Genomic DNA, 14,976 nt, shown 5'->3' on the forward strand with positions numbered 1-14,976 from the left:
GATCTCAGATAATAGATACACATACACTGATATATGGGGCTCAGACAAATTTGTCACAATTCTCCTCCTCCCAAATTTGAAAACTCCTCTAATTTCCAGCGGAACAAAATTCAAGCCAGAAAGAAATGGCATATCATTTTCAAGACTGTGGTATGGATTTCTGGTGGTGTAAAGAGCACTGTGCACTGCAGAGTTGTTCATCTCCACCCCCGCTCTCCCTAAGTCCCTTCTCTGTCCTACTCCTGATTAAGTGCAGCCAGATATATAAAAGCACCATTTAAACGGTTTGCTGGTCCTGTGAGTATATCTGGAGGTATCTCCCTACCCCCAACCACCCATATCCATTATGTTGGTTCAGGATGGTAGAAGATAGCTGAAAGCAGTTTTTAATATTATTTTCCTGAGCTCAAAGAAAAGTGGAGAGGATCAGTCACACAAGGGAGCAGGACCCACTGCAATGTTAAGGGTTGCTTCCAGAAGAGCATAGGAACAAAGAAAGCTGCCTTATACTGAGCCTTTGGTCCAGCTAGCTTAGTATTGTCTACACTGACTGGCAGCAGCTCTCCAAGGTTTCAGGCAAGAGTCTCTCCCTGCCCTACCTGGAGATGGTAGGGAGTCAACCTGGAACCTTCTGCATGCAAGCAGATGCTCTGCCATGGAGGTACAGCCCCATCCCCTAAGGGGAATATTTTAGAGCAGACAGAGCTCACATGTAGTCACCCATCCAAATGAAAACCAGGGCAGGTCCTGCTTAGCAAAGGAGGTCATTCCCAGTTGCAACCACAAGACCAGCTCTCCTCCTAGGCTGCCCTGGTCTTGATGCTTGTAGACTAGTAAGCTGAAAGAATAGCAGCACCAAGAACTGCAGCTCCTCTAGTGCAGAAGGTGGGTCCAAGGATCCAGCACCCAGCCTAACCCTGATTCTGGAACCCTAACTGCAAACTGGAACTGGCTGTGTCCCCAGTCCATCTGAAGGGAATCTTTTGGGAAACAGAAAAAAGTGTGTATCAGCCAAGGATAGACAACAGGAAATACAATAATAATACCCCCATCAAAATACACTGGGGATCCCCTGAGAAGCAATCAGGACATCAACACAGAGATGAGGTGACCTTACCAAGGTCTCAACAACACCAGTAGCAGTTGGATAGGGGTAGACCCATGGGGCTTGGTCCCCCAATTAATGGCTTAGAGCCCCTAATCTCATCAGCTACCTTCTTCGCCAGCAGCTATGAGCACTTCTCATCAGTCTCCTTTCTAAAAGGTGCTATATGGGAAAGAAAACAGACCCTTTAGCCCCCAATACAGTACTTGTCTCCTGGAGCTTTCTCACACTAGGGCTTTACCCCGAATCTCCTCCAGAAAGGAGGGTGTGTGTTCTCACTACAGCTGATTCCCACCAAGGTTAGTTTGATGCCTTTGGAAACACCCCCCCACAAAAATCGGGCTTTTCCTACTGGATTTCACCTCATCCCAGTTTATATACGAGTTTTAAAAATCTTGTTTTTCAGCGAAGTTTCCTGGAAAATCCACAGCAAGGCGCTGACATCAGTCTTTACATTTACATGATAAGAGCAAGTCACACCTATGGGATGCAAAAACAAAGCTGCCTAGCTGCCTTGCCTTCGTTGGACCCTGAGGCAAAGAATGGAAAACCCAGTTTTCAGGCTTTTTGCTCTTTGAAGGTTTTTGGAGGGGGGAGATCTGGGAGGAGGATTTGCAGTCTTTTGCAGAAAATGAGCATTTCCTTGCATGCAATCCAAGCTCGGATGGGGCTGCAAAAGCAGAGGTGTTGTTGCAGGAGAGCTGACACATGCTGGGGACTTCTGTGTGTATGTGTGTGTTGGGGTCGTGGCTGGGGGTGGGGGGGATAGAAACCCAAGGCTGATGACTAACAGGCAGTCTGAGCCACAAACCAATTAAGCAGAAGTGTGTGTGTGTGTGTGTGTGTGTGTGTGTGTGTGTGTGTGTGTGTGTGTGTACTTCAACACAGCCAGATCACAGAGGGTACTTTAATTATTATACCCTTGGGGGAAAGGGAGGCATGGCATCCCGCCTCCTCTAGAAAGCCATTGGCCACAAGGAAAGCACGGAAGCAAGCTGTGTATGCAGGAAGAACCATGGATTGGTCAAGGGCCATAAGTTCCATCACACCATTGGTGGTTCACGCTGGACTGGACAACACCATGCAGCTTCACTGTTACCGCTGATTCTTTTGCTTGTAAATTTTTGCTTGTAAACTTTGTAAACCTACACAAAAGAAAACTCGCAGTAGATAGGGGAGGGGAGGGGCTGCTTCCCTAATGCTGTGAGTTTCATTTGAAGTGACTTTGCTCATTGGATATTCCAAGCTGGAAGCCCTGTGTGGGAAAGCTCCTCCACTTTGAGGAAGAGTCAAGTGTGATTATTCTCTGCCGGTGGGGGGGCATGATTTGAGTTTAATAATCAAAAGGGGGGCTGTGGGCCTAGGCCCTCGATATTTTGCATACCTAGCAATGCCCCTGGTAGCAGTGTTAGGATTTCTACTCAGAATGTCTTGGTTTGTTTTCAGTTTTGTTTTCAGTTTTACATCCCACCGCTGAATTAGGAGGACCACATTTCCTCGAGGGAAGCAAGGAAATTTCACTCCATTTCCATTCTCTATTGGCTTGTAGGATAGCATGAAAATCAACAACATCCCAGTGCCTTCCGCTCTCCCCTCTGCTCCACATTTCCTTAGTATATTTCCCCAGACTTTCCTTTTGCTTCTCTCTGTGTTCTGCTTTCCTGCCAAGCTGTGGGAAGCAAACCAGATTTGGCTACAGCCACCCCTGACTCTCTAATCTAAACAAATGGAAACAATTTGTCCACTCCAGAGCCTTGTGTAAGGCATTCTCCAGCTTTTCCTCAAATAACTTGAGAGATACAGTAAACCTGCTGATGCTGCTGTTTTGCCCTCAGTGAGAAGGGAAAATTGATTTTGCATAGCCCTGCATTCCCCTCAACTTCAGCCAGGAACAGGCTCACCAAAAACTTCTCGGAGCAGGTAGAAGCCAGGAAACGCTTCAGTAAGGATTGCAAACAAGGAAGAATTTTCCTTGTTCCCTCCCATTCTGGCAAAGCCAGAAAAATGAATTCTAGCCAAGCAAATGAAGCCTGTGCATGACATGAGCTATCATTGCATATGCACACTCTTAGTTATCATAAGGGGTTGGGGGCTGCTTTTGCACTGAGCTGTGCCAGACATGTCCCCAGCTAACTGGGCAAAGAGGTGCCTTTAAAAATGGTGATTCTCTTATTTATTGTTACATTTATATCCCGCTCTTTCTCCGAGGAGCCCAGAGCAGTGTACATGATTATGTTTATCCCCACAATCCTGTGAGGTGGGTTAGGCTGTGAGAGTAGTGACTGGCCCAGAGTAATCCAGTGAGTTTCGTGGCTGAATGGGATCTGAACCCGGGTTTCCCTGGTCCTAGTCCAACACTCAAACCACTACCCCAGACTAGCTGTCATATTTAGCAGGGACAGAGCAACAGTCCTTATTCAACCTCAGCACAGCACCCCTTCAGAGGCTGTTGCTAGTGTCTTGTGTTTCTTTTTAGATTGTGAGCCCTTTAGGGACAAGGAATCATCTTATTCCTTTTTCTGTGTAAACAGTTTTGAGAACTTGTTCATGGAAAAGCAGTTTGTAAATATTCTTAATAATAATAAATGTGAATGTTGTGCCGGTAGGAGATTCATAGAAGTGACTGCACGTGCATCTAAATGGATTCAACTAAGGGGCTGAATCATACTTGTAACACTATGGTCTGTCTTGTAGTAATCTGTCTGCAGTTTTCCTGTACTGAGCTGGAAGTTGGAAGAGAAGACTCAAACGTTCTGTGATTCTAGGACCTAGTCTAGAGATCAGCAGTTCAAAGCCCAGGGATCAAATCTGAATCAGAATTGCCGAGTGGATGGAAACATACTTCTTGTAACTCTATGGTCTTCTCTACAAAGAGAGGCCAGGGAACTAAGCCCTATGAGGAATAATTGAAGGCGCTGGGCGTGTTTAGCTTGAAGAAGAGTAGACAAAGGGGAGATATGACCACCATCTTCAAATATCTGGAGGGCTGTCACAGAGGGAGCGGACTTGCTTCAGAGAGCAGGACTAGAACCAATGGTGTATCAATGCAGGTGGAACTAAGTAGCAGAGGTGGGGCAGCAGTCAGGAACAATAACGCAGCAACACAGCGGGAAGATACAGATAAAGGGAACAGCTACTACGAAGTGCTTGTTATTACAGCATGGAGTAGGAGCAGGAGGGATTCAGATGGACGTTGGAGCTGACCTCTAATAAAAGATTCTTGTTATATAGTCCTGCTTGATTCTTTAATGAGCGTAAATCTCACTTGAAACAACTGGGTTGTAAAGAATTTTCTGATGGTAAGAGCTGTTCAACAGCGGGACACTCTGCCTTGTGTGGTGATGGGCTCTCCCTCTTTAGAGGTTTCCAAACAGAGGTCAGCCAGCCACCTTTCAGGGATGCTCCCGCAGTTTCCTGTACTGAGCTGAGAGTTGGACGAGAAGACTCTTAACGTTATGTGATTCCAGGATCTAGTCTAGGGATCAGCATCTCAAAGCCCAAGGGTCAAATCCAAACCAGAGCTGCCAAATCAACACGCAGAGGTGAAAGAGGGATTTAGAGGGCGTGTCAGTTGCCCCAGCAATAATGATGCCCCTGAATACCGGTTGCAGGGCAGCAACAGCAGGAGAGAGCATGCCCTCACCTCTTGCCTGTGGGCTTCCCAGAGGCATCTGGTGGGCCACAGGGTACTGAACTAGACAGGCCTTGGGCTTGATCGAGAAAGGCTCTTCTTACCTTCATAGCGTCCCATCCCTCCTTGCCCTTCTCCTAGTTGCCCTGTGCCAGCTCACTAATCTAGCAGGCCCAACCAGTCCTCACAAATCAGGGGTTGAGCCAGGTGCTTTTCGATTTTGATACCAAGTCCTGCTTTGGAGGGAGGGGGGAAAGGGAGTGACCCACCCCCAGGCCAAAACAGAGGGGGAAGCGAGGATGCCCAGAGTCAGCCGGCCAGGGGCAGGAGAGGCTCAGGCAGGCCTGGCTTGGAAGCCGGGGAGCTGATTCCTCAGCAGAGGAAAGAGTTAATGCGGCCGAAACCTAACACTCGCTCTTGCTTGAGAGCCCAGGGAAGGGAGCGAGGGAGGAGAGGAGAGAGAGAGTGGCTCGGGCGAGCTGCGCACCAGAGCCGGCGGTTTGAGGCGTCTCTGCCAACAACAAGCTATTAAAGAAATGGAACTGCAGGCTGGCTTTGCTAGCAGAGGTTACCCAGTGTGCAGAAGGGACTGACCAGCAAGCCGAGGAGCGCAGAGGGATTCCTACAGTCAGCGGCGATGCGCCTCTCCTCTAGGGTGAGCTTGCTGGGGAAGGCAAGAGCGAGAGGTCCCCGGGGAGGGACGGAGTGGGGCAGGGAGGGGAAGGAGCAGCAGGCCAACTGTTTTTCTCGCTGAGTCGCTGCCCCTCTGTCCAGTGTATCCCGTGTCCCCCACCCCCGCCTCATCACCCTTCTTTTGGGAGCCTCTAAAGCTCTGGCAAGGCGCAGTTAATCAAACGCACATGCCTTCACGAACTCCCTTCCCTCTCCCCTCGCGCTCCAGTCCTGCCAGCCCATCCGCCCCTTTTGCAAAGCTTGCATTTTCTGCCTTCAAAGCGCTCTGCAAATTTCCCCGGGGAATAGGGGGAGAATGTGGGGTTTTTCCCCCCTAAGTGTTTTGGTTACTCTCAGATGCAATGGTGCAGCTTCCCCCCTGAGGGCAGATTTTCTCAGCTCCTGTTAGAAAAGCCTCAGAAACTCCTGCGAGGTAGGTACAGGCACAGGCTGCTGAGCCAAAACAAAGTTCTTTCACCCCCACCCCCACCCCAAATCAAAACTGCAGTCTTAAATATTTTTGCTCCTTTCAGCATCTCTGCACATTTTGTTGCCCAGTCAAGCAATGAAACTTTCTTGTGGCTGCTGAGGTTTTTGTTTGGCTGCAATTATTATTCCCATTGTGCAGATTTGCAAAACTGAGGCAGCAGTGGGCTGGGGCACTGGTGCATTTGGATTGCTAATGATGGGCACACTCAGTTTGGAATAAATATTAACCTCTGGGATGTTCAGCCAGCCTCAGAATGCTTGAGCTGCCCTACCTGGAGCACTGATTTGTTCCAAAGTTTTGTTTTGTTTTTTGTTGTTTTAAATGGACTTTGTAATAGCTCCCAGTTAAAGAATGAGAGCATGTTTAGAATAGGAGAAAAACTGGTTAAAAAATAAAATCAGTAATGGCTGGTGTCCCACTAAAGAGGCAGTACTCCAAACTCCACCCTGCTGACCCATCCAAGAGGCCTCCTGGGTCAGGGTGAATATTTCAAGAGCATTATCAACCCTATCCATGCTGAACAACACAATCCTGTTCATGTTTGCTCAGAAGTATGTCCCTTGTTTTTAGTGACATTTACTCCAGGTAAGTGTGCACAAGATTGCAGCCTAAGGCATCCTGGGCATGGCAGGATATTTAAAGGGGGCAGAGGGTTACTTAAGAAATGTATCTTCTATCTATAATTCTCTAAGGCGTACCCATGGCTAATCTCATGCATAGCAGCTCTCGCGAGATTTCGTGAGCAGAAGCACTGGTGATTGGACGGTGGAGATTCCATATGCAGATAGGGGGGAGGAGCCTGTGAGAGCAGAAACACCATGGTGATTGTGCTGTGGGGATCCCATATGCAGATAGGGAGGAGGAGCTTGTGGCACCATGGTGATTGGGCAGTGGGGATTCCATATTCAGATAGGGAGGAGCCTGTGATGATTATGGTCAGTTTGAATACAACTGCTACTGGTTGGAAGATGTTATGATTGTAGAGGAGAGGAATATCTATATATAGAAGGATAGCTACGAAGAGAGGGGTCATGAGAGAGGAGAGAGTCCCTTCAGGAGAAGGAGGCTGCCGTTGTGTGAATTAGATGAGGAAACAAAATGAACAGGATATGTTAACTCAGTAAGGCAGAGAAAAAAGGGAGGAGAAGAGCGAGTGGAGGAGAGAGAAGAAAGGGAGGGGAAGAGAGAAAGAAGGAAGGGCGAGGGATGGTCATTGGCCTGTCAGCGGCCTTTGGGAAGCAAGCAGCCTATTGGCAGCAAGGAAGGGCCCAGTCAACCACTGCTGCTTTTAGGGGCTAATGAGGCCATTGGCGGAGGGAGGCAGGCAAGGGACAGGCCTGGGCCTGTCAGTGGCCTGAGGGTAACAGGTGGCCATGGCAGTGGCAGCAGCGGTCAACCACCCAGGTAAACCGCTGCTGCTGCTCCTGTGAAGAGGAGTGGGACTCGGGTGAAGGTGGGAAGGTCTTTGGGGATAGGGGGCTGCAGCTTGGCCAATAGGCACCAGCAACACTGCAGCCACGACCAAGAGGGGTGAGGGGGTGGAATAAAGGGATGAAGGAGTGACCAGGAGGGGTGAGGGGGATAGAAGCAACTGGATGGAGGAGGAGCAGGAGTGTGGCTTGGGCGAGGGTGGAGAGATCTCTGAGGTGAGGGGAGCAATAAAGTACATAGGAAGCTTCCATATACTGAGTCAGACCATTGATCTATCTAGCTCAGTATTGTCTTCACAGACTGGCAGCAGCTTCTCCAAGGTTGCAGGCAGGAATCTCTCTCAGCCCTATCTTGGAGATGCCAGGGAGGGAACTTGAAACCTTCTGCTCTTCCCAGAGTGGCTCCATCCCCTATGGGGAATATCTTACAGTGCTCACACTTCTAGTCTCCCATGAATATGCAACCAGGATGGACCCTGCTTAACTTAGGGGACAAGTCATGCTTGCTACCACAAGACCAGCTCTCCTCTCCTGAGGGCTACTCCTGTGAGTACTAGCTCACAGATGCTCTTTGTGGGTTAAGCTAGTTTTATTTATTTATTTGAGGAAATTAACTAACTAACTAACTAACACATTTCTATATCACCCAAAACGCAAGTTCTCTGGGTGGTTTACAACAAAACTTTTTAAAGAAAAAAGCCCTATTCTGATTTAGCTTGTACATTTCCAATGTGAAAAATTCATAAATGTCAAAACTATAGGGCCAAATTAGATATGACATGGCAAATCCATGATTGGCTTTCCAGACATGTTTTCTTTGGTTGAAAGCAACCATGGAGAATTATTTGGATTGAGGCCATGGCAGTGGGGCCTCAATCCATGGTCCCATTATTGCTGCTGCCATCACTCCCTTCAAATCCCTCTTTCACTTATGTGTGTTGACTTCTGATGGCCGGATTTGACTCATTTACTTAAATTGACTCTTCTCTAAAGCTGTTATTAGGGAGGTACAATACTGAGAGGAGAGAGAATGCAATGCAATGCAGGAGAGAGCCAACTTGGTGTAGTGGCTAGAATGTTGGACTAGGCCTGGGGGGATCTGAATTCAAATCCCCATTCAGCCATGAAACTCACTGGGTGACTGGGCAAGTACCTTACAGGGTTGTTGTGGAGATAAACAAAGTCCTCCAGCGGCTCCCCCGCCCCCTAGGCTTTACCATCATGCGCATGCCCCAAGCCATGCCCCCTGCATCTGACATCAGATGCAAGGGGTGGGATCAATGCCAAGAATGGGGCCCATCAGCTCTGGCAGAGCTTCCCAGTCAGAGGTTTGTGGAATCACTGACTAGGAGCTCCTTGCCTTGCCTTTTCGAGGATGCAGGGAAAGGAGCTCGCAGTCAGCAATTCCATGAACCACTGACTGGGGAAGGGAAGCTCTGCCAGGGTGATGGGTTTTGTTCTTGGCATTGGCCCTGCCCCCTTGCCTCTGATGTCAGATGTGGGGTGGGGCCACTACCTGGGAGAGGGTCCATTTGAACCCTCTCCCATCCCTCCCCAGTCAGTGTTTCAGTGAAATGCAGCTGGAGAGAAGAGGGCCGTGTCTCGCACTCCCAGCCGGCAAGCATTTTGTTCTCTAGCTGGGTGTGGGAAGGGTCAAGGGGACACCCTGGGCGAAGGGGAGGGGAGACTTGGTGGCTCCCCCAGACCCTGGCCAGGGGACAACCCTCGTTTCATGGTCCTCTGCCCTCACTCTTCAAAATACCAAGAGTGCTTCTACTTGGAATTAAAGGTCTTTGGTCATGCTTATGGAGCCTGAAATCACTGTTTTAGCATCTCCGTGGAGAGAATTGTGCCACTCTTCTTTCTGCCCACCTTTTACCTCTCCTTGCTTCTCAGATTTAGTCAAGGAGAATGAAGGGACAGTGTCCTGTCGTTTCACATCGCCTCCATTCCTGTTCCCTTCATTTTCCTTTTCTTCTCTACCAGGTCACTATGGAAACCACCCAAATGCAGCTTCACTTGGCCTTCCTTGTGCTCCCTCTGTTCATCTTTGGGGCTCCCACGGATGAGTCTAGCCCTCAGGAAGTCACAACCACCCTGAGCAATTGCAAGCGTTGCTGTGACTCACCAGATGCCCCTGGCTCCTCAGAGACCAATCTCAGGTCAAGCAGTCCTCACTCCTTGCCATATATCATGCCAGAAGTCCGTCCATATATCAACATCACCATTCTGAAGGGTAAGTGCATAGTCACCCTCTGTTACTCTTGCCTCCATTGATTGCTTCCTCCACATTTCATCCTGATGTCTAAACTCAGATTGTAAACTCTTTGGGACAGGTTTTCAAAGCAGTTTACAAAGCAAAAGAATGAGAAAATTGTTCCCTGTCCCAAAGGCGCTCACAATCTAAAAAGAAAACCCAAAAGAGACACTAGCAATAGCAATGAAAAGATGCTATGCTAGGCTAAATAGGGACAATTTATCTCCCTGTCACCACTTTAGAAGGTGCTTTTTGCTCAGTTTTCAGGGGTTATTGTACTTATTGTACAATACTTATTACAATACAATGTACAATACAATTTTCTCTGTGTGTGTGTGTGTGTGTATCTGTACATTATGTATCTCTCTCTAAACCCGACTAGCTTATATCTAATTAAATATGCCCATCAGCTGCATTCCTTCCTGCTGAATAAGATATCCAAGTTTTCAATCAAGCTATAAGAAGTCCCTCATAAATATTTATTATAAGTACTTGTATCTCACCTTTCTATTTTTTTTTAAAGACTCAAGGTGACTAATGACATTTTAAAAAATTAAAATGCACTAAAACAAAAATCTCAGTCACATAAGAATAAGGATATGCACAAATCAATTTGGTGCAGCCTGCCAAATCGTTTCAGCAGGCAGGGAGCAGTTCCTTTAAGCATGAGTAAAGCAGGTCCTTACCTGCTCCTCCGCGACTCCGCCGCTTTTCCAGGTGCAGTGCTGCGCTGCTCAGAAGTCCACTTGTGGACGCGGGGCTTCACCCAGCAGCTTGCACGCAGCAGTTGAATGCACATGGCAACTGCGCATGTAGTGCAATGCCTGGTGGCCATGTGCATCCTACGGCCATGTGCTGACTTCTGAGCGGCACAGCACCACGCCTGGAAAAGCGGCAGGGTGGCAGAGGATCAGGTAAGGACCTGCTTTATTCATGCTTAAAGGTACTTCCCCTGCCAAAACATTTGTGCACATCCCTACATAAGAACAGCCTTGCTGGATCAGACCCTATTTTACCCAGTGGCCCACCAGATGCCTTGGAAAACCACACAACCAGAAGATGAAGACATGCTCCCTCTACTGCCACTGGTATTTGGAGGCATCCAGCCTCTGAACATGGAGGTAACCTAGAGCCACTCAACATGCAAAGCAGTTTATGTAGAGAGAGAGAGAGAGCGAGCGAGAGGCCGTTAATAGGACTGTGCATGTCGGAAAAGCCAGAATTCCATTTTTGGAATTCCCAGCCACTGCTACATGGAGGCAGTGCCTCATGGGACAACTGCCCCAGGTTGGAGGGTCTGTGTGTGCTTTTTAAAAGCTGCCTGGAACTGGCGCAAGGAGAGCTGGGCAGCAGCGCTGCTGGGAAATGTGCAGGGGGCAGGCAGGGAGTGCTGAAGGGAAACCTGGGCACTCGTGTGGGGTGGCTGGGAGAGGCAGGGATGGCAATAGGAACTACATCCACCAGGCATCCCTGCGTCTCCCAACTGCCCCATGAATGCCCACCCCCTGCACGTTTCCCAGGAGCATCACAGCCACTCCTTGCGCGGGTTCTTGGTGGCTTTTAAAGAGCCTCCGCCACCACCCTCCTAACCTGGGGCAGTTGCCCCGTGAGACACCGCCTCCTTGTGGTAGGGGCTGGGAGTTCCGAAACGGAATTCCGACTTTGACAGATGCGCACAGTCCTAGGAGTTAACTACCATGAAACAGCCCATACGGAGCAACTCCATTTAGTCAGCAGCAGTACAGGCCCAAGACCAAAATATATCCTCTTCCTCAGGCCAAGACAGCTTGTAGAACAAACAAGCAGAGGCTACTGCATGCAACTAATTAAGGAGAGGCTGTTGAGGGATACTATGCACTTCACTTGGATGCCGTTCTCTCTGAGGGTTTCCAGAGAATCTGCTGCTCCTTCTACGGTTGTGCTTTCAGGCACTGCATCTGGGCCAAAGCTGCTGCTGCCGCTATTACAATTGGCTCTGCCTTCCATCCTGCTTCTCTTCCTCCCCTCCCTTGCTGGCAGCCTTGGTGGCCTTTTATCCTTGGTGGCTGCCAAGGAAGCTACGCCTGCATAGGTATGCATTGTGAGGCTGAGTTCTCAGGCCACCCACAACCACCATGATTTTCCTGGGAATCCACCACGGTCCTCTTCCCCCACCCCTTCTCTCTCTGCAGGAGATAAAGGAGATAAAGGAGAGCCTGGAATTCCTGGGAAATGGGGGAAAGAGGGACCCCAGGGTGAACGGGGTGCCCAGGGCCCAAAGGGCAGCAAAGGACAGATGGGTGCCCCAGGTGACCCTTGCAAGCACCAGTACGCAGCTTTCTCAGTGGGCCGCAAGAAGGCCCTCCACAGCAGCGAGGGCTACCAGGCCTTGATCTTTGACACGGTCTTTGTGAATCTGTATAGCCACTTTGACATGTTTAAGGGCAAGTTCTACTGCTACGTGGCTGGCCTGTACTTTTTCAGTCTCAACGTCCACACCTGGAATTTCAAGGAGACCTACATGCATGTCATGAGGAACGACCAGGAGGAAGTCATCCTCTATGCCCAGCCCAGCGACCGCAGCATCATGCAGAGCCAGAGCCTGATGCTGGAGCTGCGGGAGAACGACGAAGTCTGGGTGCGCCTCTACAAGCGGGAACGTGACAACGCCATCTACAGCGATGACGTGGACATCTACATCACCTTCAGCGGCTACCTGATTAAACCCAGCCTTGAATAACTGCTTTCCTCCCAAGCACCTCTTCTACCTTCCGTGCACTTCTCTTCACTGCCTGTAACTGCTGCAAACCACACAGAGGAAGACTGGAAGGATCTGAAGAGAGGGGCTTGAGGAAACATTTTTATTACAGAATGCAGGCTGGAGAAAAGAGTGAAAGCTGTCCTCTTGAATCAGAAAGCTGCCGTGTTGTTAAAAAGAAAATACGTTTGGGGAGATTTAATTGTAAATCTGCTTGCTGCCTCTGAGACCGAGAGCTGGGATTCTAAGTAATAAATGGAGAAGAGGGTCAAGGACAACTATTGCTCTTATAATGCACCCTCATTCAGATGTCTGTATACAGGTACATCTTTTTGTGTGAATGACTGAAAAGTGAACCTGGGTACAGGCCCCCTGAAATGCAGGATGCAGATAGATAGTGTCCTGCTGTACTTGTGTTCAGCCTAACATGTCAATAGCTGTACCTACATACCGATCTGTACGCTGGCTGATGTGCTGAGCAGTGTTCCTTTTGCCTTGTAACAAGATGTTGGCACAGTTGTGCAAGATGCAAGCATTGCACAAATGCAGTTGCGTGACGGATGGCTATGATTTCCAGCAGCCTTCCATCACCCAACTGTGCTCAGTTCTTACATCTTGCACAATTGCACCAACATTCCATTACTGTGCCAACCTTCTGTTATAAGGCAGACCGAGCGTTGCACAATTTGTCAGCCACTGTACACAGACTGCATAAGTGTTGAATATAATGTGTGAATAGGGCTTATGACTCACAACAAATGCCTAGACAAGACAGTTCCTAAGGAATATTTAGTCGAGTAAAGGAACTGAATACTCCTTTGATGAAATTTAAATGTGTTGGGAATACCAGTCCTAGCAGCTGTTCTGCCTCGGAACAGAGCTGGGCTTCCCAGATTTCTTGAAACCTTTGCACCTACAATCTCAGGCTTTGCCCTCACTAGAGTGTTGATCTCTGGGCTTGCTCATGGTGCTTCCTAGACAATATGTTCTAAGCACTCTTGTTTACACAAGGGAAACCATTATGTTTTTCTCTGTTGATCTGAGCTGTCTCGAGCTTAATTGTCACATAGATTCCATGCTAAATGCTGCCCTAAGAGCCATGTCTTGTATTCTGCTAAATGAAGTTTATGGAGCCACTGGTGGGTTGCTGTGCATGGCTAATGGATTGCAGTCAGCTTGGTGAGCCACAAGTTGTGCAGCCCTATTGTATACAGTTCTACACATCATAGTTAAGTTAGACCACCCTGTGTGCAGGAACAGGGACCCCTTCCATTAACTAAATCCAATTTTAAAGGGTGTTTGCCTTCATTAGCACCATCCAGCCCTCCTCCTTAGATTGTAAAATTGATAGTATTTCATAGGGGAAGGAAGATTGCTTTCTGTTTTCATATTAATCCCTAGGATGCAAAATCCCTAGGGCTGCAACTCGCATCATATGAACAGGGGTCTTACTTGAAGCCCTTTGAATGCTCAAAGTGCTGTATAAATGCTAAGAATTGGTACATTTCCAGGCACAATGTTAAAAGCAGCTTTCATGCCCGAGTGGTGAATCCATGCATACACATTCCCTGCCCAGTAGACACGCTACCTCTCCCACTCTTATGTGGCTGAGTATCTTAAGCCAATATACCAAAAAACATAGCCCCTTTCCACAGTAGAGGGGTCTCTCAGGGTATCCAGGTAAAGTTTGGAAGCATACAGGACATGTGCTTTTGTCTTGACTGAGCAAATAGCCCTGCAGGGCAGGGTTATCGGGAACCAAGTCCTTTAGGAGCATCCTGCCTCTTTGTGTAGGGTAATCTGGGGCTAACTGAACAAGAGACTCCTCTCTGCAAGACACAGATTGGGAAACCAGCTGTTGTATATTTATAATGTGTGGCGTCCCTGTGTCTCTCTAGGGAACAACAAGAATTTCTAGCACTGAATAACTTCCAGGCCTGAATTCTGAATTCCTCAAGCTTTTGCCTCTTTTTCCATTTCAGCTCTCAAATGCTCCTAGTGACAAGCTGCTGTCTAGCATTTAGAATTTAAAACGGCACCAGGAAGTTGAGTGTGTGTTTACTGGGTCAATAGCTTGCTTTTTGGTGCTAAACTAGGATTTCCATTCTAGGTGCTAAAGAAACCATTTTGGTGCTAATAATTGGTGCTTACTAGGAAATACGTTGGGGTAATGTGGACACAATGAACTGTGGAATTTATGGTGCTTTACAGAAAGATCAAACCAGCCATTGAGAACTCTTGTGTATAGATATATAGATATATATATTCTAAATATTAAAACTTCCTTATTGCACTTTGAGGTGGATTTTTTTTCCCCATTTGGCTCTTTCCTTGCCAAGAAGTTATTTCATTCCTCTTTTCTTGCCATACAGTGACCTATAGTAGCTTACATGAAAAAGAGACTAAAACAAGAATACAGTAACAAATAAACAATTAATTAAAAAAGAGAAACCATTGCAAAAGCAGTAAAAGCCAATGCCCTATTAATTGAAAATTAACCATAATTAACATCATGATCAAGCCACCCATCAACCAGTCAACAGAGCCAGAACAAACATGGCCACTGTTTGATGCAACTGTGACACTGTGATGTACTGAGGGATCTGTGTTGCATCATGTATAATTGTTATTACTGTTGATATACTGCTTTTCAG

General features: G+C 47.9%; 1 protein-coding gene across 1 annotated transcript; it reads left to right on the forward strand.

The window, feature by feature from the left end:
• Positions 1-5,048: 5,048 nt before the first annotated feature.
• Positions 5,049-14,615, forward strand: C1QTNF6 (C1q and TNF related 6). Its single transcript, XM_053251772.1, has 3 exons — positions 5,049-5,391; positions 9,315-9,564; positions 11,757-14,615. Exons 1-3 carry the CDS (start codon positions 5,374-5,376, stop codon positions 12,302-12,304), a joined length of 816 nt encoding a protein of 271 aa, XP_053107747.1. The 5' UTR covers positions 5,049-5,373; the 3' UTR covers positions 12,305-14,615.
• Positions 14,616-14,976: the final 361 nt, after the last annotated feature.

Source organism: Hemicordylus capensis, chromosome 5 (assembly GCF_027244095.1).
Source record: "Hemicordylus capensis ecotype Gifberg chromosome 5, rHemCap1.1.pri, whole genome shotgun sequence".
Taxonomy (NCBI): Eukaryota; Metazoa; Chordata; class Lepidosauria; order Squamata; family Cordylidae; genus Hemicordylus; species Hemicordylus capensis.

Coding starts and splice junctions, on each gene's coding strand:
- C1QTNF6 (XM_053251772.1), top strand. Junction 9,565..11,756: donor CAACATCACCATTCTGAAGG/GTAAGTGCATAG, acceptor CTCTCTCTGCAG/GAGATAAAGGAGATAAAGGA.